The following is a 27,642-nucleotide window of genomic DNA, read 5'->3' on the forward strand; positions in this document are numbered from 1 at the left end:
GAAACAAAACTAAGTACCTAAGTACAATAAAAAAAGAAAAACAAACAAAACCTCTTACAATTCAAAATAAAATAAAATAAAAAAAAGCACAAATAATTTTATTTATCATTTATCACATAAATTAATTTTAAATTATTGACCACATTTATTTAAAAAAATTAAAATAAAATTACATCAAATTAAATACTTATTTAGTCAATTAATTAAATTACTCAAATCATTAAAATATAAAATTATACTGAAAATATACACAAATTAATTAAATGTTGTATAATTTATAACATGTAAGGATATATTAATAGGTACACAATATATTCGAAAAATTAATTGTATACTCAACACCATTTTATTGTGAAAATTTTATTATTTTACCAAATACTTGATGAAATCTTCATTTTATATAACGCATAAAGATTATCATACATTTCTTTGTATGTTAAGGCACAACACACGCATATATACATACATTATTTAATAAGAAAATATAAAATGAAATCATAATTGTATATATGTTTCTTCTGAAGTGGAAGATGATCCTGGATATGAAAGATTTCTGTTGGTACTGGGTTTTGAGATTATGAATCATAGATATATTTTTATTTTTTTTCATTTTTTTCTTAATATCTCGAGATTTTATATGAGCTATTTGAGAACCTTGAGTAGCAAAATATGGATTCTTGATCATCTGATCAATTAGGACTCCCTCTTCCTACTTGAGATTGAAATGATATTCGAGGTAAATCAGCATATTCAGATTCCATACTAGATATTCTTCGTCTCCTTAAATAAATTATATCAATCCAATGAAACAAAAAAATAAAATTATACACCTTTATATATACCCAAAATTTATTAACAATAATTTTCTTACCTGTCAATTGGTCGATCTAATGAACCTCTTCTTACTTGAGATGGAAATGATATACGAGGTAAACCACCATCTTCAGATTCAAAACTAGATCTGTTACCATTTGACATTTCACTAAATTGCCGTATGTTATCTGGACTTGGACTTCTTGGACTTCTTGGAATTGGACTAGAAAAACAAACATTGTAATACAATTATTGTACATTTAAACACTTTAATAAAACAATGTTATGTAATACTGTATTTCTTACCCTGGTGTTCTGGCTATTATAGGAATAGTGTATGTCTCATGGATGCCCAGATCACCAAATGAATGATAAATATAATTAAATGTTTTCTTACATAATGGACAAGTTGGTTCAGACTACATAATAAATGTGTAAAAACATAACATTATTAATTAAGACCGTTTAATTAACTGTTTTATATATAAATTATATTAGATTTTTTTGGACGTACTAAGTTAAGACTTTAAACAAGAAATACAATTCAGTCATCTTAGTTTTTAAACTATTATTGGACCCTTTTGTAGAAATTTAAATTACCTGTGTTTTATTTCAATGTTCATTAAAATAAAATATAGTAGTAATAATTAAAGGAAATGTCTTAGCAAATAAAATTGACTTAACTTTCATATTTATAATTAGAAAAGAACAATATGTATTCCAACACAAACCGTATAGTAGAAGTCAATTTATATCTAAGCCTTTTTTTTTACAATATGATTACATAGATTCAACAATTAATAATTATTAAGGTTTAACTAAACTTACATCTGACCATCGTTGTAAACAGTCAAAACAGAACAAATGAAAACATGCATTTGTATAACAATTATTGGTTAAATCATCCAAACAAATTGAACATCGTGAATCTGGTGTTAAAGGGCATCCTGCAGTAGGTCCGTTATTAAGAATGTCCATTATTTATGATTAGTAATTGATATTTCTTCTTCGCCCTAGATGACAACTCCACTACAATGTATAGTAAACCAATTAGCTGGAAAAAAAATAAACATACTTTTAGTATGTAGTCCAATTTTAACTTTAAAAATAATTAAAATTATTTTGCCTCTTTTATAATATGTTTTGTGGGAAAAACAATTTATTATTTTTGTTTCGTTGCCCCTATAAACTGCGTTTTTACTGTGAGAAATTATGTAAATTAATTTGGAACGATACTAAATAAACTAGGTTTTACAAATGTCAAAATCTATTTTCAATAAAACATAAAGAAAAAATTAACAGCATTGAAATTATATTTTAAAATTAATAGCGGACAAGTCAAAATATATTTATTATTTGTCAGTCTATTGGCATAATTTATTTTTGCATAACTTAATGTACAATAATATTTATGGGGGACGGAGTGGCCGAGCGGATTAGGGCGTCGGTTCCGAAACGTGCAGTCGCCGGTTTGAATCTCGACCACGGGTGGCTCCTCTCTCTTGGCAGGCAACTGTCTAGAAAGAGAGGCCGCCATCCCCTGACCGGCGATCAGGCATGGCAAAAACCTATCCGGAAACGTAAAAACAGTAATCCCCATAATAGCTAATGGCCATTGTTGCCGGGCTCTAGACCAATAAAAAAAATATATTTACGAGAAGTTAAATATCAGATACAAAGTTCTGAAGTACCCAAAAAACACAATTTGAAAAATATTTATCGATAATTTGACCGCTAGACAAAATTATTAAGTATACTAATGTACGACAAGAAAATATGTTTAGAATAATAGAATACCTAAATATTATAAAATTCAGAAACTAACTTAACGAACAATTTAAATTATTTTAAATGTATATACTTACAAAATATAAGAGACGAGAAGAAGGAGACGTGTTGTTTCTAGATGTCAAAGGTGAACTAAACCAAATTGAAATTTCTCAGCTAATGAGATACGTGGTGGCGGTAATGACTCATGGATAATATTATCGTATTTACAATATGGTCTAGCGTGGTATCGGAATTTTTACATATATTTCCTGTCTGATTAACGAAACAACAATGGTATGTACAAAGTACAATCAATATAATAAAATATTTAACTGTCGTATGAAACCATCAACATTCTCTTGTAATCATTATATTTTAATCACCGTCATTAAAATGTAGTTTCTAAATAATATTATAATATAATATACCACAGACGTTCCATTATAGTAAAGCTAATGACATTTTGAAAAATAATAAAAGTGATTATTGGACGAAAAGCATAATACTAATTAAGACACGACTACTTAGATATATTTTGTCGTTATCCTAAAATGTCAAATAAGATAATAATATTTTAGATATGTTGTCAAAAAGACTACAGGACCGCAGTCCAAATGTATAACATAACTTTAATACGAAAAGACCAAACTCGTATCTTATAGCCCCATGCCCTACTGCTCCATTTGAAATAGGAAAAATTGGAGTAAAGGGACTTGGAGGTATTTAGCCACTCCAATATTAAAATTATCCCCTCCATAAATTTTTATTTTTATTGAAGCATTAAGTTCTACATAAGTCATAAATTACCTAATCTAGATAATACAGTAAATGTTGTTTGAAGAAGTTAGTTTCCAAAGTTTAAACAACGATTCATTATTCGTATGTTATCCATCATAGATATCGGATCATCCACAGAACATAATATAAGTTTAAGAATAGTAATACAAATTAGTGATTACAATACATGACTGATAATATTTCAATGTTTCTAGATTATATTCGATATAGTAATGTATTTTACGATTGGTTTTAGTTTTTAAAAAAGTCCCATTCATTACGTTAAATAGGTTACTAAATTATTTCATATAACCTATATGTGTATACATAATGTATTACTTTATTAGGACATGATATAAATCCAAATATAGCCAATAGTTATAGCAATATAAAATAAAGACATGGGCTCAACAAAACAGTCGTATTGACAGTCGTGACCAAAATATCAAATACTTATTACTAGGGCTCGGATTTTAAAGCATAATAAATAACAGTACAAAATTGTTTTAAAAATGCAAAAATGAAGCATATTTAGTTTTTAAAAAAGCAAAAAGAAAAAGCATGACCAAAAATGTCTAATAAATATATATATATAATCATTTTTGTATTGATTTAAAGTTCATAAAACTATAAAAGAAAGCATTTATAAATTTCAAGCCATCATAAAATGCAAGGCTGGGAAAGTTAATGATTTTTTTTAACTCAGTTAAGTTAAGTTAATATGCATCAATAACAAAAAGTTAAAAGTTAAAAGTTAATTTAATTATAGGTTAACTCAGTTAATATGTAATGATACAATAATTTTGAAGTTAAAGTTGAAAGGGGGCCCACTAAGTGTATGGTGTCTCGGGGCCCAATTGATCCTTAATCCTACTATTATACTTCTGATATAAGTAGAATGTAATTAAAATGTACAAAAAATAAAATAAAATGTTTAAGATTACCTTATTATAAACAATTTATTTAACCTATCTGAAACATTAAGTGATTATAAGTAGTGATGGGCTTTTTCGATTATGATAAAAATAATCAAACAATCAAATAATTTCGATTACTTATGAGTAAAATAATCGAATAGTTCTGATAGGAGTAAAAAATCGAATTGCTCTCTAGATCTCGAATTAATCGAAATAGTTGGAATGTTTTGAATTATCGAGTGTCGGGCAAATATTATTATTTATTACTTATTTATTCACTATATTCAGTAATTGAATTAGTATATTTTTAATATGAAAATTAGTAGGTATACAAACCCGATAATTAACTGCTAGATACCAACGTAACCTAACCAACGTAAAATACATTTATAGTAACTATAAGATAAAGATTAGTTATATTAGATAACTAAGTATGGTCATTTGTTTTAGTTACACAAAAAACCAAAATCGATTTTGTCAAAAACCTATTTAGCGTAAAAATTCCCGGGTTTCCTTAATTTTTTTTTTTTTTCGGCGCTTTTGAACATTAATGGGAATATGGGATTTTTTACTTCCCCATACAATGTACCAACTAGATCAGCGGTTCCCAATTTTTTTTTGCCACGGAACCCTAATCGATTATACATTTTTTTGCGGAACCCTAGTTTGATAACATAAAATTATGACTTAGTAGTTTTATATTTTTATGTTTGATATGAAAAGAAAGAACAAATATAAATGAAAAACAATTATTTAATGTATTAAAAAACATTTACTGTACAAAGAAATACAATGTAACTAAGTGCCTGTTTTTATTAAAGTTTTGTTTAATTTTTGGACGGTACGCGGAACCCTTGAGGCCCTTCCACGGAACCCCGGGGTTCCGCGGACCACCTTTCGGGAATCCCTGAACTAGATTCACTTTCCCATCGAACAAGATACTGATGTTGAAAATCGAAGCAATATTTCGACTACTTGTCACATACACAAACACAAGTGAAAAATTTAAAAATTTAAAAAAATAAAAAACACATTACAAAATCAATAGGTACATTCATCGCTCCGCTCAGAATATAATATGAATTATTATATATTTATATCCATAATATATTCCCCATTTTAGAGCATATTACATTGTTGTATCTTGTATAGCTTTACTGCTATTGCAGCGTTATAATTATTATAGCTATAATTTATAATACTTACAAAATATCAAGGCTGAGCAAGTGAATGATATTTTTTAACTCGTTATAAGTTAAGTTAAGTATTTTTTTTCAATTAAGTTAACAAATAATGTTAAATTAACTTACCTTCAATTAACAAGTTAAGTTAATAATAATAAAAAAAAAAAAATGCATTGAATAGGTATCAAAATAACTAATAAGACGTGTTAATCACTTGGATACTAATATACCTATGCATAAAGATACATATCATGCATATTTCACTCTGAGTTCATTTAAATTTAAATTTTAGCGTGAATGTGCTTAGGTAGTGAATAGTGTCAGAAGTAGATACGATTTTCTAAATTGTAATTTTGAATATTCAACTTAAAACAAGTAAGTAAGGTAATATAAAGTCAAATAAAAAAAATACGCTATGTACATCTACTGCCCTATGATAAGAAACATAATTATATTGAATAAAAAAACCGATGAATTAAAAAGATGGTGTCCCAAGTTACGCTTAAAATAAAAAAAACATCGATAACTTTAAAAATATTTGACATACGATGATGATTTTTTTTTCATCTCTAATAATGACACAGAGAATAAATATGTTTCTTAACAATATTTATGTCAAGTCAATTATTACATGTGTAAACCGTGGTTGATTTTATGCTGTTAAAGCTCTTAGTAAAGATCTACTTTTTAAATATGAATATTTAGTTAAGATCCCTTAAACTTACAATGACTTTGATGTGTTCTGGACCAACGCTAGTTCAATTGTAAAATTAGCCCCGCTAGAAATCCCACAGTTTTCCGGGGCATATACCGAATGGGCGGCATAAACAAAAAAATGTACAACTGACCACAATATAATACTGATCAATATAGCTATATGAAATGCAATGAAATATTAATTGTACTGAAACATTTAATATAAACAAAAACTAATTATAATAGGTAGGTTTTAAACCACAATAAAAGAAATATTATAAAACATTACAATAATTATGATTATCTAGGTACTATATAAATGTATAATTATATATAAAATACCTTTAGTATACCTACCATATAATATATAGTATACACTGTACTTTATATATATAATTTATTCAACCCCTTTGTATATTTTCAATAATCTTATGTTCCCTCCCTTATAAATTAAAAAAGATCGATGAACTTTTTTTTATATATACTTTAACCTAACTTAACTTTTTTCCCAATATATCTAAAATAATTTAAAAGTACAAATTTGATGACTGCTTACGCCTCGCTAGCAATGTGCTCACCACCCCCCCCCCCTTCCCCCCACAAGATTGGGAAATACTGATATCATATATCGCTAGCATATAATTATAGGTACCTATTAGGTATCCAGAATTAATATAATTAATATAATATTATATACTGGACTTACATTAATTTATGAAGTGAAAACTTCTACTATATTGTTACTATGATATTAGAAAGATATTAAAAATCCTTAGTTACAGTTTTTATTTATAAACATTTAAAGTTCAAATCTCGACAAAATACGGAAAAATCACGAATATTAGCAAATTATTTTGAGTTAAGAATTCATAACAATTTTTCTTTTTAAATCTAAGATTTGAAAATGTAATACAAGATTATTCATAAGTTTGTCTACCTTTATCAAAAAAAAAAATGTCTACAAGAAAGTCAAATTTTATGAGCGTTTGAAAATCATATTTTTACGACATTTGATATTCACTCAATTTCTCGTGTAACGATTTTCTTATTTTGTTGTAATAAAAAACGTATGACAGTAGATACTTAAAAATTTCACTGAATGTTTATATTAGCATTTTCTATACACGGTAAAATTTTGAAAATAATTTGACTCTTTTTGAGCTGTTTAAGAACATTGTCAGTTTTTAATTTTTTTGTAATTTTATTTTCTATAAATACCAATAAAATTTTATTTGTTGGGTAGAAAAACGTGAAATTTTAATCCAAGGCTCCTGATATATTGTTACTATAGCTGTTGAAAAAAATTAAAAATACATATGCACAATTTTTTTTTATAAGCATTTTAAGTTCAAATTTTGACGAAATTAATCAAATTTAAAATTTAATAATTATTTTGTAGTTAAAAATTTATAAAATGTTCAACTTTTATAGCTAAGGATCGAAAATTTAAAACAAGGCTCCATGTAGATAGGTTATATATTAACTATTTTACTCACAATTTTATCATCAAATATACTTGGTAATATCTAATATCTAATATCTAATAGGCTGACTGACCGTTTTCGCTCAGAATCGTTTTTTCTTATACAACGATATTTTATCATTGAATTCAATATTAACATCATCCATTACAGTGACCCACTTGTATCCTACTGTACAGTAAAGCGACATCCACTTACCCACCTTTTTTTAATTTTTTTCTCTATAAATAGCAATAAAATTTTTTTTAAAAATACACAAAAATGCACATCTATTACTGAGATAATTTTATTTATGTTATGTTCAATAGAATAAATGGGTAAATGTTAATATAAGTAGACACACCGTTTAATTATAATTATGTAGGTTAAATAAACTATAATTATATTACATCAAATTATTTGTTTCATAAGAAATTATGAATATTCAATTATAAGTTTTTATTTTTAAAATAATATTTAGTACAAATTTAGAATTTTCACTATCATAAATTATGCTTTAAAAAATGGTAATATTAAGAAATATGCAAAAATATGCACTTTTGATGATTTTCTTGAAGTGTTTAACTGAAATTCTAGTTTTGAACAATCCAAAAAATAGCATGCAAATACATTAACTTCCGAGCCTTACTAATAACATTTAAATACAAAAAAAATTTAAACTTGAAAATCAGAAATATTTTGATATGGTATAATTTACTATAAAAATTGTACTGCAAAAATTATATGACGTTTGATTATATAGATATTTTGCAAATTTATTTTAGATTTAAATTTTATATAATTAATAATTTACACTAATTATTAGTCATGATTATTTATATTAGATCTGAATGTATTAATTTTATAATGATGTGTATTTTTTTTATTTATTAACTTTGTGTCTGACGAAACCGTTTTGAACTGTTAAAATGCTTCGATTTTCAACTTCAACAAATTTTCTAGTAGGAAAGTAAATCTAGTTGTTATTAAGAGAGAGGAGAGGGGGGAGTCAAAAGTAAAAATTCCCAGTATGTTTCTTAATAAACAATAAAAATAAAAAAATTAAGAAAAAATCGATTTTTATTTTTGGTGTGACTTAAGATAACAGTAGATTCGTGAGATTTTCACCAAATGTTTTATTATGACATTTCTATAAATCATACAATTTTCAAAATATTTAATTTTTTTGAACTAGGTTGGTTATGTACCTATAGACATAAGAACATTTCGACTTCTTTAGTTTTTTTTAAATTATTGTCAATAATAAATTGTTTGCCCAGGTCAAAAAACTTGAAAATTGTATACAAGGTTCCTAATAAGTTTTGTTAGTGGAAATCAAAAAAAAAAAGTTAAGCGTAAATTTACAAAACTTCTTGGAGTTAGTAATACATGAAAAATGTTCTTTTTAAATCTAAGAAAAGTTGATACAAGTGTCTTTAAATGTTTGCTATAGGGTTTATGTGTTTATCAATATTAGGGATTTACAAGTCATTATGCAGGGCTTTGTTGCGTTCAAACCAAGCAGCATCTGTTATTATGCGGAGTTTTTTGTTTTCTTATGTTTGTATTTTGTTGAAGTGGCTTTTAGTGCAACTGCCCCATATAGGACATGCATATAAGATAAAAGGTCTCAGTACTTGCTTATATATAATAACTAATAAGTGAGCATCTTTTATTAATAGTTGATTTATTATTGAAAAGAGAACTCCTAAGCGTTTGTGTTAGTATGCTTATTGGATAGATGAGGCCACCAGCTAAGTTTCTTACCAAGAATAACGCCTAAATATTTTACCGACGATTTCCATGCTATTGGCTCGTTGTTGAACCTAACTGATTGAGGTGTGTGTGTTCTAGTAGGGAAAAAAATTCTGCTTGGCTTTTTGATGGGCTTATAAGTATTCTCCATTTTTGACACCATAATGAAATTTTATGGAAATGTTTTTGGAGTGCAGTGGTGATTATCTGAGTATACGAAGGTTTGCAGTAGATGGTGGCATCGTCGGCAAATAGAGCATTATTTATGCCCATAGTTATATTAATATAGTTTTATAATATAAAAAATGTTTTCCTGGATATATTATTATACTAGCTGATCCCGCTGGCACTTCGTTGCCCGTTAAATGTACCAATTCTATAAGACTCAAACTTTGTTCAATTCGTTATTTAATATTCGGTGTATGGTGTATGGTATTCACAATTTATCCTAACTTTTCTGTTGCCCGGAATAAAAATTCTGATTCGCAGCAGCATTTTAACAGGTAGGCAATCTACCTGCGGTAGATCGCGGACCCCGTGCTGTTTGTACGTAAGTGTATGATTTAACTCTAAAGTATAAAAATTGTACCAAGTTTGTCATTTTTACTTAATTCCACCCACGGAGGATTAATATAATCAATTAATACAAAAGCCTAACGCGAAATAAATCCGACGAATAAAAAAAAAACAAATTTAACACTTTTTAAATTAGCCTATCTTCTTTCCAGAGGTCTAATCTACACACAACCATGTTAGGTTAGGTTAGGTTAGGTTTTAAAATTAAGTTAAAAGTTAAGTTAACAAATAATGTTAAATTAACTTACCTTCAATTAACAAGTTAAGTTAATAATAATAAAAAAAAAAATGCATTGAATAGGTATCAAAATAACTAATAAGTAGGGCTCGGATTTTGTAGCAAATGCTTCTTTTGAGGGAAGTGTGATAGAAAGATAATTCTTTTATATAAATACGTTTTGAATCGTTCTGATATTAATGAAGTAAACTTTTTTTTTTTTTTTTTGCTTTTTTCCATAAAATCTGCTTTTTATTGCTTTTCCTCTATTTGGTTATTTTTTCTTGATTTTTATATATTTTTCTTGAAAACTTAGCTTATTTCTATGTATATTATACGTCTTGGACCATATTAGTATTACCAGAAATTATAAAACCAGTGAAAAAACCAGTAATAAATATATGACTGATAAAATAACTGTCGTTATTGTGCCGAAATAGTTTTATCTACAATTATCTATAGTTGTATTTACGACTCAATGAAAGCGAAAATTATCTGAATTATACCTACGTATTTTTATAGCACGTGCTAATACTTTAGTTGGCCGGTAAATATCAATCGACAATCAGTGAGGTATAAACGTATAGTGTTCTAAATAATTTCTTTAATCGTCAAAATGCCAAAAGTTAAAAATTTAAATTTAAAATTAAAAAAAATCGTAAGAGAATTCAGTGAAAATGTGCTTATGACTGACGGAAATATTATATTTTGTAAATTGTGTGAAGTCAAAATAAATTCGGATAAAAAATATAACGTTCAACAACATATTGGCAGAGAAAAACACAAAGAAGCATTGAAAAAACTTGAAGCTGAAAAACATAATGCAGTTCAGCCATTCATTCAACAATTCTGTAAGTCTGATTTTAATGCTGACCTATGTTCCGCATTTGTAGCGGCGAATACCCCCCTAAACAAATTAAACAACGAACATTTTCGGTCATTTCTTTCAAAATATTGCAATAAAACTATTCCAAATGAATCAACTTTACGAAAAGGATACTTCGATTCTTGCTACACTAATACGATAACTAAAATACGCGATGCTGTGAATGGCCAAAAAATATGGGTTTGCATAAATGAAACAATTGACAGTGTGCAACGTAATGTAGCTAATGTCATTATTGGTATTTTGAAACCACAAGATGTTGGTAAAACTTATCTTATTCACACAGAATATTTAGACAAAGTGAACCATAGTACTATTTTTCAATTATTTGACAAATTTATGCATATTTTATGGCCAAATAATGTTAATCACGAGGACATTTTATTATTTGTTTCGGATGCCGCGCCGTATATGAAAAAAGCTGGCCGCTGTATTCAAACACTGTATCCAAAAGCTTTGCATGTGACATGCTTAGCTCATGCCCTCCATAATGTGTGTGAAGAAGTGCGTGCACATTTCCCAAAAGTTGATCGTCTGATTGCTAAGATGAAAAAAACATTTCTGAAATGTCCAAAACGGATCGCTATTTTAAATGAAAAATGTCCGGATATTCCAAATCCACCTAAACCAATCACTACTCGTTGGGGTACATGGATTACAGCAGTCGAATATTATTGCACATATTTAAATGAAATAAAAAGTGCAGTTGAAAAATTCAACGAGAATGCCCAGTGTGTGAATGTTGTAAAAGAGCTTATAAAAGATCAATCTCTACATTCAAATCTCGTCTACATTACAACAAATTTTGGATTTTTACCACATGCAATTACACAATTAGAAAAAAGAGGTATTTTTTATTTTATTTTTGTTTCAAGTATTTGCTGTATTTATATATTATTATTTTTTAGGCGAAACCTTGGCAAAAAGTATAGGTATTGTGTTAGAAGCAAAACAAAAGTTAGAGGAAGCAAATGGCGAAGTAGCGAAATTGATTTTAGAAAAGTGCAATCGTGTTTTTTCAAAAAATAATGGATAGGCAGAACTTCAAAAAGTTAATAGTATTCATAATGGCACTGCACTAAACGTAAATGTGGAACAGTATGATTCAAATAATTTAGTTTATATGAAATATGCACTGATTACATCGGTTGACGTGAAAAGGTCTTTTTCTATGTATAAAAATATATTAGCACTCAATAGAATGAGTTTCAATGAAAGTAACTTGACTAAATATATGGTTGTGAATTCCTTTTTTAATATTTAATTTTATGTGTAATTGAAATTTGCTTTTTTAGAATTAAATTAATAAATGCTTTTTTTGGCTTTTTTTGGCTACTTAAAATGCTTTTTTAAGTATTTATTTTGCTACAAAATCCGAGCCCTACTAATAAGACGTGTTAATCACTTGGATACTAATATACCTATGCATAAAGATACATATCATGCATATTTCACTCTGAGTTCATTTAAATTTAAATTTTAGCGTGAATGTGCTTAGGTACTGTATTCGGTATTGTTACATTTATAATTCAAAAAATAAATTACTCAATCATTTAAAAATTATAAAAAACTACTATATTATTATTAAAAATATCTATTTAATTTTAATAACAATGTCATTTCAAAATTTTGATCTGCCATTGATCATCTTCTCTTGTTTAGTAACTGTCCACCAGCACTAAAAAGCCGCTCAACATGTGCAAATAAAGGGATAGCAGTATTATACTTAATATATATTTCTTTAAGTGTATTTAGTAATTCTGAAGGAGATTTAATATTTGTGTTAGACAAATAATTGTCATAAAGAAGAGTTTATAATCATTATTTGAATCTGATAACTATGGTATGAACTAATAATGTATAAATGTATAATACACCAGTATAGGTAGGTAAGTATTTTTGTGATAAAATTATTACATTATAAAATAAATTAATATATAAATTAATAAATAATAAGTTATAACCAGGGTTCGGGACTTATAGCATTTGCATATCCATCATAGGTGATGTAAAACATAGCAGAGTGATCTACAAATACGTTTTGTAGTACAGAGAATTAAAATATGAAATTTTATTTTACATATTTTTGCATATTTTGGGGGTTTTTGCATATTTTTTGCATCTAATAGTTCAATGCAATCACAAAGGCACTAAGATTTAAATTACAAATTTTTTTATTTTTTATTTTTTTAAATATAAAAAAATTAATATATTATATATACCTATTTATTAATACATATTATATCAAATAAATCATTTTTGTTAATGATTTTTGATTTTTTTTTAAATTTTTTAGTGCATATTTTTAAGTTTATTGGGTCATATATAAGCACATATTTTAGTGCTTTTTAGAGTTATAAGTCCCGAACCCTGGTTATAACTAATGAGTACCTAATAAATGGGTATTACAAATCATAGCTTCGAGAGCTCATATCTATTGATGTCTTTATATAAAGACAATTGATGTTAGGTACATAATTCCTTAAATTATTATTAATTATTTCCTAATTCCCACACAGCATTTGTCAATCAAAACAAATTGTATAAATATTGAATTTGAATTGGATTTAAGATGTTTAAATTTAAAAGTTAATTAATTATTGATAAAATATTTTATTTATTAACCTGTAACCAAAATATTGTATAGTTATGAATAAATATTAGCTTGATAATATTTAATTTTTAAAGATGATTAAAAATTGAATAAATCTAAAAACTTATAATTTATTCAATCTTTGTTATTGACATTCTATCTTTATTTTCTACTCATATTTTTTCTATTCATTCCAGTAGTAATTGGAAATTAAATGTATCTTATGATGTAGGGGTGGCCACAACAATGTTCGCGAGCCACATGTGGCTCTTGAGTCTGTTTTTTACGGCACTAAGATATTTCTATAAATAAATAAATGTCTAATAAAATGTAATATTATTTAATATTTAATATTCATTTTATAAACGTCTTTTAACAATGAGACTCGCTTAAAATTAGCTTCTTAAATTTGTGGCTCCCAAAATTAAGAATAGTGGCCACCCCTGTTATAATGTAACATTAAATAACTTAACTTTATTAATATTTATTTTTTGTTAATAATCATAATCTATTCAATATTTATAATTATTATTTAATTTTTATTTTTTATTCATCAAATAAAATATATATTATTTTCAATGCAAATCTCATATAAAATGCAACTTAAAATTTAACAATAAATTTCATAAAAAAATATATCTTTAAAAAGTATAATTTTATTTTAATCTTCCTTATAATAATAATAAATAGTAATATAATAGCGATTATAATATAAGATATTAATATGCTTAGTAGTCGACAATAAAATAATAGATGTTCATATTATAGTATATTTATAATGATAGTATATTTCACTACAATTAATTGGTACACGCGCATTAATCTAAGAAATTTAATAGATCAGATCAAAATATGGAAGTCCAATAACTTTGATATAATTTTTACTAAATCGTTGTTTATAAAAATGAATAGTTCTCACGTTATAATAAAAACTTAAACATGAAACAGTAATCGCAGGTTTTAAAAAATTAATCACTGTTTATTATATATATAATATATTATATAGATCCATTAATCATCATAATATATATATATATAACACAATAGTTTAAAAGAAGCATAATATTTCCATCATAGTTTACAACATAACATATGTTATAGTTATAGTTATATTATGTGATTCCGAAAATTGAAATTAAATTACTAATATGAAACTATAGAACCGTAACTATAGAAACTATTACAATCAACCAGAACACAAGAAATTTGTAATTCTGTATCAGTTTCAAAGGGTTAGTGTAATAAATAAAATAATATCAAATGTATAACATCCATTTCATTATTACTTAATACATTAACTGCATATAATAATAAATAATAGTTAACCATTTATTTTAGTTAATGCGTATTGAGTCAAGTATAGGATATAGTAATATTGAAATGAAACCTTCATATAACTATAGTTTTATTTCTTACAATCACCAAAGATCCCATTACTTGATTTTAGCTATGAATTATGATAATATATAATATAATATGCCATATAAATATAGTTATAGTAAATTAAATCTTACATTTATTATTACTCTACATTTTGAATATCTACAGGGTTCTGTCAAATAAATTACAAAACTATACTAAAATAAGCATGTTAAACTGGATTTTTATTTTATTGTATTTAATATATTAAATTATTTATATTATTAATATAATTGTGCACAATTTAAGTTATGGTTATCTTATATATTTTATGCAATATGTTATTATAGTTATTAAATTAATTAATATTTATGAGATACTATGACAAATTCAATTATATATATAACCTGCTATATAATATATGCCTACAACATTTTATTATTTTTCAGTATTAATTAATTTTTTATCACTAATAATAAATATATTTGTACATGCGAAATAATACCTAACAGTTTAAAAATATGTAAATCGATATTATTAATATTATTATTTTTATTGTGTTCAGGAACAACAAAAATTGAAAAAGAAGTGCTTCAGAGGCTATCATTTTTAAAATTTGAATTAAAGTGATCAGTAAATAACCAAAGAGATATGGCCCAAAGACTGGAGATAATAGAAACTAGACTTGAAAATACTTCATCATATGACATTTCCGATTTTAACAACAATGAATCATCTTCTTTAATTGATAAAGATTTCAATAAACCTCTTGACAATATAATTGATCTTGTAATAACAAAACCAAACCTACATATATATATATATATATATATATTATAATATAATATGAATTCTAGTTTTTACATCAATATAATATTATGGTTATAGCCGTATAGGTATTATATGGAATAATAATTATAATTGTTTAAAAAATGATAGTAGAATTTACTTTAAAAAAATTTCCAATTTATATTTTATTTATAACGTTAAATAGAAAACAAACAATTTAAATAATGTTTAAAAATGTAAAAACAATGCGTTATAAACGAAAAAAATCGAGTAACGTTTGGATGTATAGGTTAGGGTATACTGTATACATCATGATGAAACATTAAATCATATTACATTTACGATCCGAAAACGTGAAAACTATATTTTTTTTATTTTGAGCCATGGAAAATGATAATGTCATTATAATGTGAGCATTTGTATATCATATAAGTTGTGTTTATGACGACTGACAAACCTATAAAAAGTACGGTATCACGTCCGTTATTATGATTAAATAAATAAATAAATTACTAAGTATACCACCTATGATGTAGGTAAATAATATATATATTATATTATAAAGTTAAACTTTATATTAAAACTTAATAAAAAAGAAAATAATAGATTTACAGAATTTTTTGATTATAGTATATATTATTCTGAAACGTAAAATAATTATTTTGATTTTAATAATATTATGATCATATTTTCGGAATAATATTATATTATATCATTAATGATGTCACATACTCACATTATTAACATATTCAAAAAATAATAAAACAATTCATCATTAATAACATAATGATAATATATTTAAAATATTATTTTATTATTTCATTAATAATGTTATAGTATTGATATATTCAAAATAGAATTTTAATTTTAAACAATTCATAATTAATAACATAATGATAACATATTCTGAATATTATTTTATTATTTCGTTTTTGATGTCACATTATTAATTCTTTTATAATATTATTTCACAAAATAATTATTTGATAATTTATTGATGTTTATCTTCAAACATTATTTTTATAATGAATATATGATATCAATGAAATATTATCATTACAAAAATGCTATCTGGGAGGCTACATTACATTATGAAATATACCGATATAAATACAATACACTTCGGTCAACAATAACAACCGATAATGTCAATAATTCATTCGATATTACAATTAAAATAACTCAAAAAGTTTTTAACTGTAAAAAAGTGGTCAGAAAGTGGGAAAGTCGAGTAAATAGTTTAAAAGCCCTTCGGTATCAGCTATCAAATATCATAGACACCTTGGAATAAGTGTCAAGAGAAGCAAATGACACAATGACAAAGAGTGAAGCTCAGCCATTGGCAAATTAAATCAGCACATTTCAATTTGCTCTCAGTTTAACAATACGGTATAGTATTTTAGACTTAAGTAGAAATGAATGTTGTTAGCAAAAGTTTGCAAGGTCAAAATATTGATATAGACATCTCAACTAATATGTTGTAGTCTTTTAATTATTTTTAAATCATTTAGACAAACAGGATTTGAAAATTCTGTTATAGCTGCAAAAGAAATTTGTGAAGAAATTGGTATTAATCTAAATTATAAAACAAGTTGTTTACAAAAAAATGTGTGATTCTTTAGCTATAAGCTTCATACATTTTTAAAACCGATTGTCCTCAATAACTAATTATTTTTTAAATATATTTTATTGTGAATCTAATATAAATGTGGGATTATTTGTATTATTATTAGTTCTATTGGCTTATTATGTTGTTACTATTGTTATTAGTCTTATTGTCAAGTTGTTGTGGTTACAATAACATACAGTCCGGTTAGTCGTCAGTAAACCATGATCCTGAAGTTGTATAACGAGTAGGTTAACTTGTGGCGAATTACCTTTACAGTAATATAGAATTTCTAAATACTTGATCTGTTTGTCAATGTTAATTAACCACCCTCGACACTGTATTAACTTCTACATACAAATAAAGATACATTTTTTAAATTGATATGTGGTAGAATCAATAGAATTATGATAAAAAAATATTAATTGTAATAAGTAGTTCTAAATTAATTGCAATAAGTAGTTCTAAATTAATTGCATAGTACTCATTTTGGTATGGAGTTAAAAAGAATTATTTTTTTAAATTACAGGTATGCGAATATCCAAATGAACTGGGAGAAAGGGCTGCAGATTTTCATGAACTTATTGAAAACATGTTTATTGTTATAAAATATGAGTTCTCCAAAGTAATACCAATGACTTTAACTACTTATTTAAATACTATTATTAAGACATACATAAATTTTGCCCATAATTATTAAATTCAAATATTAATGATTTTTAGGCAATTTAATTTCTGCACTATTATAATAAAATTTAAGTTTTATATAATCAGTTTTAAATATTAATGTTATACCACTTATTATATACCTATTAAGTATATAAGTTTGTAATTTTATCAATAAGGATTTAAAAAAAATGTTTAATTATATAAATACAATTTAGGTTACCTAACGCCTAAAATGCTGCAGATAGGCAATTGCACGCCGGCTTGCCACGGATCGGCAACCTGGCATACGACAACAAGGAGGAATAGGAGGTTATTGATAATGGGAAGTAGAACAGTATACAGTTTAGTTATGGGGACGGGGGGGCCTCTGGCCGATCCGATCTGGTGCAATGACCACAGGGTACAAGGACAATAATTTTGGAGGCGTTCTTAAAATTATCTTAATCTATTTAAATCTAAGGCATGTGCAATCGCCACACTCTCGAGAACCTGTTTAGCCCCTCACACACCCTCCTTAAGGTGTTAGCAGACTTATGCAGACGTCAACTCAATGCTCGACTGGTGCTGGTGGATTCACTCGACGACATTGGCGGCCTCTCACACAACTCCTTTAGGGTGTTGGCGGACTTACGCTGATTGTTTGACCTCAGGTGCTGGATTACGGGTAGTTTGAGTTTAGGAGGCGATGACAATAATGTTGTATATTTCTGACGCTAGCACTGAAAGTTTGTTCCGCAATAGCGACAATCAACTAGAAAGAAATACACAAAAATATTAGGGCCTTAATGGCAATGAACATCAAACCAAAAATAAAAATATTTTTTCGTGCCCCAATGGCGTCGAGTAACAACAACATGGCATTCGAAATTATTTTTCATAATAAATGGAAAAATTTAAAAGGAAAAACAGAATCATTAATAATGAATGTTGTTCCTTATTATATATTCCTTTAATTTGATTATTGAGCTCGTTGTATACTTGCCTAATTGACTACTGTATTTTACTCAAATTTTAAATTTTAAACTGCTTATTGTAAAGTTGTTAAAAACAGTTGAAATATGTATTTAGTGATTAGTGATCACTAGAGTTAGGATGTTGATGACTTTTGCATTTTTTTTCCTTTTATTCTGTACAATGCTATCCTAGCTAAAAATTTGTTTCATGCTCCCTTGATGCAAAATATTCTAATTTTATTTTGCATTTTTTGCATTTTTAGCTATAAATGCATTTTTTTTGTTTTTTAACGTCAATTTTCAACATTTTCAAGTCATTTTTTCATCTTTTAGGGCATTTTTCGTACTTTTTATACAATGTGGGGCATTTTTTCACAAATTATAGATTTTAGGGCAAATGTTACATCCAAGTTTGGAAACAAATTTAATTTATTAAAATCTAACTTTGGATTTGGACTTCAACAATCGCCAAAATGTTTGATAAATCTATGTTTATACTATGGCCTCTTGGTATTAAACATGACAACGTTTTACTTTTTTTATCTGACGCAGCTCCATACATGGTAAAAGCAGGAAAAGTTATACAAAACCTATATTCCAAAATGATACACGTAACTTGCATGGCACATGCGGTTCATAGAGTGGCTGAAGAAATTAGGACAAATTTTCAAGATATAAATAAACTTATATCAAATGTTAAAAAAGTATTTCTGAAAGCGCCATATCGAGTAGAAATTTTTAAAACTATTGCTCCCGGAATTTCTTTGCCACCTGAACCCGTACTCACGCGCTGGGGAACATGGATAAATGCAGCAAATTATTATTATGAGCATTTATCTGATATAAAAAAAGTGATTCTGGAATTAGACAAAAATGATTCAGTCGCAATTAAAGACGCAATAGAACAAGTGTTAAACCCAAGTTTGGAAACAAATTTAATTTATTTAAAATCTAACTTTGGATTTATACTTTCGGAAATAACTCAGTTAGAGACGTCTGGGATGTTATTATCAGAGTCAATTAAATGCATAAAAAAAATTGAGTCTTTAATCCAAAAAGCTCCAAATAAAATCGGACAAACAATAGCAACCAAAATGGAGAATGTCATTTTAAAGAATAATGGATTTAAAATTGTAACTAACATCTCTGAAATGCTAGATGGCAAAAGCGCAAGAGGAGAAGATATTCCAGAAGATTTAACTACTGATGACATGACCTACTTCAAGTATGCACCCATAACGTCCGTTGATGTTGAAAGAAGTTTTTCATCATACAAAAATGTATTAACTGATCGACGTTGTCATCTTTTGTTTGATAACATCAGACACATATTAATTGTACAATGCAACAATGCAATATGAATATTATTATAACATCAACATCCCAACACTAATAATAAAAATATTTTTAATATTATTTTTTTTTATTTATATTTTACTTTTTAATTTATTTTTAATATTGAAATTTATTTATACCCATATCTCTAATAAAAATTATTATTTATAAATAAGTTTTTTCACTTACTTAATTAGTATTTTAGATAATTTTTAAGGTCATTTTTTGAAGTTTTTAGGGCATTTTCGCACTTTTTTTTAGGGCTTTTTTGCATTTTTTTTAGGGCATTTTTGTGTGTTTTTTAGGTCATCAACATCACTGATCACATTAAAAATCTGAAATATTATAGAATATATTTTAGCTTCCAGGTGAACTTATCTAATCCTAATTTAATACTGGTTGGTAATATAGGTAGATTATATTATCACATTTATTACCTACAGTTATTGTTTTCAACTATAGGGCAATGATAAAAAAAAATATTAATTAGTAATTATGATATGGAATAATTATACAAAACAAAAATCAAAATTAAATGAAATCTTTTAATATAGGTATATATTGTATATTATAATACAGTAAAACTTCCATATAATTCAAAATTCCATTTAACAACAATTACAGTTTAACGAAAAATTTTTGAGAACCAAACCAAATTAGAACCAAATTTATTCAATTCTATTTAACAAAATTCTCTATATAACGTATTTTTTTATGCCTCGCGAGACTTGGTAATATGGAAGTTTCACGGTATGTATTATATTTTATACAAATATATTGTTATAATATATAATTAGGTTAATATAACGAAAGTAACGAAACGGTTACTGGTTAAGCAGTATTTATGTTATGAAAAAATTCAATAAATGAGAAGTCATTATACTATTATTTTTAAACAAATATTGAAATATAGTTAAAATTTATAACACTTTTAACATAATTATTATGTAGGCAATAGATAGGTATATTTAGAAGCTTATCATAAATATATTTAATTTTTTTGATAACAAATCTATTCAAATAATTCTGTAACACTTTTTTGGAACTAAACTAAACATAGGCTAATACTTAAAAAGTTTAAAATTATAAAACTTATAGTACTTTTTGAAGTTTGGTATTTTATTTAAAATAACTTTTATTTTAATAACTTTAAAACCTTTACAATTACACATTTGTTGTTAAAAATGTATTTGGTAATTTAACATAATTTCAGTTTAAAAAAAAATGTAGTTTTAACAACAATTTTATTGTATTATTTAAAGTAATATTTTTAATATGAGCCATAGACAGCTAATGATAATAATAATAATAATAATAATAATAATAAATCAATCTATCAGCTGGTGTTGTAACTCTGTTACATACAAAAATGTAATAAAATATACAAGGTTTTTACAAACAATACTAATAATATTTACCAGTATGGTCACGTATGACAAATTGTGTACATAGGTGGCTTGATCATGCATTTTGTGGTTCACTGAACCACCAAAAAGTTTGGGGTGGGTGTCATTTTAATAGATGGGTAGGTACTTGGTCTTGGTAACCGGTGGTAATATGAAAAATGGTAATTTGATAGCCATGTCAATGTTAGCAACAACGAACAAATAAGTACAATCATTAAAGACTGAATAACATAGATTAACGATTAACTTATAAACAGCTCTATAAGTTATGACGAAAATAAAGTCACGTTTTGTATGCAATAATAAGATATTATTTGATTATGTGCAAATCGCAATTAATCCTATGTTAGAATTATCATTATTATCGAATTTCTTTCTAATTCATGACATTTTTATATTATAGGCAAATTCTAAAAATTATTTTATTGATGATAATATTACTATATAGGTAATATTATAATATATATTATATATTGTTTAAATTTTAACTGACTTTGGTTTAAACCAAAAAAAAAATAATTATAATTATATATCGGAACTACTAGTAAAGTACCTAGTAACTAATAAAGTAATAATCCGAATCCCGATTATCAAATACCCAACTACCAACGTTTCGGCCGTTTCGCTGATTCGCGATAAAATTAATAACGAAATCGTATTTCAATAGTTCAACTATCATTAATAACAATACTAGAATTTATAATCAAGATTAAATATAAATGGGAATATATAATGAATAGTCATATTACTATATCAGTGAGATAAAAATAGAATTTCGTGCAGAGCATCGGCTGAAAATGTGTGTGTGTGTGTGTGTATGTATGTATGTTGTCGTATGATTTATTGATTTACAAAAATACTATAAAATATATACAAATAGTATAACATGATATGAATTTAACAATTATTATCGTTACTGTTAAATCCTGCTTTTCCTATTTTCTGTAATTCAGTCACTTGTCAGGCGTTGTGCCGTTGTGGACGTTATTTTAGTGAATACTGAATTGTTAAAATTATTTTACTACGGTCCGCAATATTGTTGGTTCATTTTGTAATATCTTTAATATGAAGTGCTCACATTGTGGACGTGAACGGGATTTAAAAAAAATTAACTCCACAAACTGGAATAGGCATGTTAATTCATGCAAAATTAAATTTAAAGGGGCTAATAAAAGCCTGGACACATTAAATTTTTTTATTAAAACAAATAAACCTTGTACCTCAGGTAAGTGTCTAATTTATAATTGTAATTTTTTTTTAAATATTTAAATTTTAGTTTACAAATTTTCTGAATGACTGAAATAAATTCTATTTTTCTAGTACTTACCTATTAAATTTAGTTAATAAAAATGTATTAACCTTAACCATAGTTATATTATGTACTTAGTTCAGAATTATGTTAAGAACATAAAGTAAATTTATAATTTTTATTTACTGAGTTATATGGTCACTTAAAAATCAAATAAAAATTTTTCTCATTTATTGTTAAATTTATGAATATCAAAATATGTATTCTAAAATAGGTACCCTACATGAAATATGGTTTATGTATAAAGGTATTTATTCACATACCTAATGGTACCTAATGGCTTATGACCTAATATAACTATATTTATTATTCATAAATAATAACAATTTGTAACTGTTATATATAGTGTGTCTAAAAGAACCAGATCCCGATAGCAGTATGAAAGTTGAATATTCAAATGTAGATAACCAAGATCCAGGGAAACCGAATTTACCAGCTATACTGAGTTCTGACAAAACAAATATGCAACTCTGAATGTTTTTTTCCTATAATTTTAAATTAATGTCAATAAGTTATTAAGATCTTTAATTATCTAATAAACTATTACTTATAGTGTCCCTATTGAAACCAGATCCTTAAAGTTGTATGGAACTAGAATGTCTTGTTGATAATATGGAAGAGGAGCCAGAGAGAAAGAATTTACTGGTTTTACCTAGCTTTGAAAAAGAACCTAGTATGATTATCTGTTTACTTGACAATATATTATATTTAATAATTTTGATAGTTAATGGTAATTTTAAATGTATTAGATGCAAGTAGCTGTGATGGAACTAAATATTTAAACACTTATGTAGGAGATAAGGAGAAATTAAATGAATATACGGTACTTTGTGTTCCTGACAAAACAGGTATGTTTATAGTTATAGTATTTATAAATTATATTCTTTAAGAATTAATAAACATTTTAAATTATAATAGTCAGACAGTTAGTAAATAAAAATATATAAATTCAATTTTGTGGATATTGAAAGAGCTTAGTGAAACTAAACGATATACAACTATTATGATACCTAACTAATAATATTGTATAATTTTAGATGTTGAGTCTCCTGATATCTATGAATCTGTTAATAATTTACAATCAGTTTCGCCAATGTTTAAAAATGAACCAGTTTTATTTATGAATAAATCAATCACACCTGGATTGAAGTTAATTCAATTAGAAATGGGTCCATGCCAACCAGTTGCTACCGATTTACCCAATGGTAAATTTCCTAAAGATGAATCAAATCCACCACGTTCGTTTTCAACATCATATTATACAAAGTTGGTTAATGGAAAGTCTGAACATCGATCGTGGATTACATACTCGTCTTCAATGAATAGAATTTATTGCTGGACATGCAAACTGTTTGGTTCTATTAGAGCTCAAAAAAACTCTTTTGTCACTACAGGTTGCAATTCATGGGGACATTAAGGTGGTTTATATGGTCAAATTCATTTACATGAAACTTGTAAAGATCACTTAGAAGCTGAATTAAATAAAATAATGTACATAAATAATAATCGTGTTGATATTCAGTTAATGAATTCTAATAATAAGCATGTTGCAATGAATAGAGCAGTTGTGCATGTATTAATGGATATAGTGTTATGTTTATCCAAACATAATGATGCATTCAGAGGCCATACTGAGTGTTTAACTAATGGTAAAAGTGAAAAATTTCTAGATTGGGTCAACGTTTTGGCCAAACATCATACAATTTTAGCTACACACTTGGAAAATATTAAATCATCAACAAAAAAACAAAGATTGACATTTCTATCTAAATCATCACAAAATTCTATGCTCAACTGTATTGCTGAATCGATCCGTGAAACTATTTTAAAGGAAGTGAAAGCGGCTGGAATGTATTCACTTATACTGGACTCTACAACGGATGTGTCAAAGCTCGACCAATTTGCTTTTGTATTGAGATATTGTACAAACGATGGGCTTATAAAAGAGTGATTAATTTGTGTTGATGAAACAGTAGATTCAACTGGAAATGGGATGTATGAGTTATTTTGTAAAGTATGTGACAAATATAATTTAAATTGGAGGCATGATCTGATTGGACAAGCTTATAATGGGGCATCTAATATGCAAGGAGCTGTAAAAGGATTACGCTCATTAATACAAAATGAAAATAAAAGTGCACATTGCACTAAATTTAGCGGTTGTTGATTGTTGTGAAGCAACTGAATGTGCACAAGACTTTTTTGGTACAATTAGTAGTTTGGTAACATTTTTAGGTGCCAGAAAGAGAACCGCAACATATGTAGAGTTTCAAAAACAATTATATAAAAACCAACGTATTCGTAGGTTAAAAAGTTTTTCTGCTACGAGATGGACATACCATGACCGTTCTTTAGAAGTTATACAAATGACTTATAAATCAATTATTTTAACATTAAAAAAAATTAGCCTTGAAGAAACTGACAAAAAAAACAGACATTTTGCTAATAGTTTTTTAAAGCAACTTAATTCTTTTAAATTTGTTCTTACAATGCATATGATGCGCAATATATTCTCAATTACTACACCTTTATCAAATTATTTACAAAATCCTGCCATCGATTTCATTCAAGCAATACATTTAATTAAAGTGACTCGACAACAAATACAAGATTTACGAGCAATGAAAACTGAATCTGTATATGAGAACCTATTTACAGAAACAAAATTATTTTGTGAAGCACAAGACTTAGAGGAACATGATTTAGCAGAGGTGCGTACATCTCACAAGAAAAGAATGAGTGGAGAAATAAGTAGTGATGAAAGAATAACTTCAGCAAATTACCGCTATGTATGTGAAGTTTATAGATGTTCATTGGATGTAATTTTATCTAAACTAGATGATAGATTTAGTGGTTCTGAAAATATCTTCAAAGAATTTTCATTACTACTACCTGAACGCTTAGAGTTAAACAAAGTCTCCCCAAATAAATTTGATTACTTGGTAAACTGGTTGTCTGCAGATAGAATTAACAAAATTGGTTTAAATGTAGAATATGAATTATTTGCTTCTAATTATAAAAACTTTATGAATAGTGCTACAGCAAATGACATAAAAATGCAATCTAAACATTCTAAACATACAATTAATACAAATGATTAAAGTGATCAAAATGATACTGACAGTGATGATTCCGAAGAAACAATACATGTAACTGCCATATACTCTGCACTGTGTAAAATGGGAATGGTGTCAGCTTTTCCAAATTTATTCATGGCTTATAAGGGGATTTGTACTTTGCTACCAATATCAGAAACTGCAGAACGATGTTTTTCCAAGCTTAAACTCATTAAAACAAAATTACGCTCTACTGTTGGAGAAAAAAGGTTAGATAATTTAATGTTAATTTCTTGTAACCCTGATATAGAAGTATCAATTGAAGATGCTATTAATAAATTTGCTTCAACTTCCAGTGTTTTGCAAAAAGCATTTATGTATTGTTTACACTTAAAAAATGATGTAAGTATATTGACTTTCATTAATTGTATTAAAATGTTTTAATAAAAAAAAAAATGTTAAGTATATACCTACCTACTTATTAAAGAAAACAATGAAATACAATGCCCCATGATTAATTTAAAGTTAATTAATCATGCAACATGCTGTCCACTAGAATACTAAATTAAACTAATTTTATCTTATATCTTTAGGTTTGTAATATCAAGTTGCTTACTTGGCTATTTAGAATTCGGTACTTAATATATCAACTATCAAAATTAGCAAATTTTAGTATAAATAATAATAGTAAAAAATAAAAATGATAAAATTAAGTAAGGTTTTGCAGTGTGACTTTTTGGTGGGTGGGCGGGTGGTTTTAACTATTCTTGAACCACCAACTGAAAAATTTCAAACCGCCTCTGATTGTGTATAGGTAAAATAATGATAAATATGTGGTGTATAACTTACCCGAATGAGGCTATGGTTGGCGTGGATCAAGTCGTAATATTTAATACAGTAAAAATATACAGGTGTGATCTCGTACACACACGGCAAACATCGCTAACATATCAGCGCGGTCCACAAACGACACATTAGCCGGTAACACATGTACATCACAAACATGAATGTCGACAAATTGAGAAAAGACATCCTAGAACTTGAAAATATTATATAAATAACATGAATGTGTGATTGTTTGAACGATATTTACCAAAAAACAATATTGTAAAAATGTGCGCAAACGTGAATTTCTACCTTGACGACGAACAATACAGGAACCGCAATAGAACCGATAAACTCCACTGAAACTCGAGTGGACAACAAAATCATGAAGGCGAAAGTGAGTTATTGAGCTCGCCAATAGTAAAATTGTACTTGTTGCATAGCGTTAAACCGAAACTAACTAAACGAGCGGAAAACACTATTTTGATAATAAATGTTTTGTTGATAATGACGAACAAACAACTGTTGTCGGTTCACGAAGTACATTGCTACCAACACACGAAGAAAATAAAAATAATACTAAATGTTGTCAATATAAACAGTTCACGCACAAACAATGTCAAAACATGAAATAAGCTGTAGTCTGTTGTAGACTTTACCTCGGTACAATAGGTTAGGGTACCTACTTATT

The 27,642-nt window shown here is 26.6% G+C and overlaps 3 protein-coding genes across 3 annotated transcripts; 2 read left to right on the forward strand and 1 right to left on the reverse strand.

The window, feature by feature from the left end:
* Nucleotides 1–455: 455 nt before the first annotated feature.
* On the reverse strand, nt 456–27,400 carry LOC132936962 (E3 ubiquitin-protein ligase RNF185-like). The gene is made up of 7 exons (XM_061003776.1): nt 27,264–27,400; nt 26,976–27,165; nt 18,557–18,818; nt 1,642–1,867; nt 1,120–1,232; nt 872–1,036; nt 456–780 (listed from the first exon to the last, which is right to left on the reverse strand). Exons 4-7 carry the CDS (start codon nt 1,789–1,791, stop codon nt 690–692), a joined length of 519 nt encoding a protein of 172 aa, XP_060859759.1. The 5' UTR covers nt 1,792–1,867; nt 18,557–18,818; nt 26,976–27,165; nt 27,264–27,400; the 3' UTR covers nt 456–689.
* On the forward strand, nt 23,656–25,021 carry LOC132935226 (uncharacterized). The gene is made up of 4 exons (XM_061001705.1): nt 23,656–23,743; nt 23,820–23,918; nt 24,108–24,464; nt 24,531–25,021. The coding sequence occupies exons 1-4, from the start codon at nt 23,656–23,658 to the stop codon at nt 25,019–25,021; spliced, it is 1,035 nt and encodes a 344-aa protein (XP_060857688.1).
* Nucleotides 25,194–26,768, forward strand: LOC132935235 (uncharacterized). The gene is made up of 3 exons (XM_061001717.1): nt 25,194–25,975; nt 26,174–26,503; nt 26,720–26,768. Exons 1-3 carry the CDS (start codon nt 25,194–25,196, stop codon nt 26,766–26,768), a joined length of 1,161 nt encoding a protein of 386 aa, XP_060857700.1.
* Nucleotides 27,401–27,642: the final 242 nt, after the last annotated feature.

The sequence above is a fragment of the Metopolophium dirhodum genome, chromosome 1, assembly GCF_019925205.1.
Source record: "Metopolophium dirhodum isolate CAU chromosome 1, ASM1992520v1, whole genome shotgun sequence".
Classification (NCBI taxonomy): Eukaryota; Metazoa; Arthropoda; class Insecta; order Hemiptera; family Aphididae; genus Metopolophium; species Metopolophium dirhodum.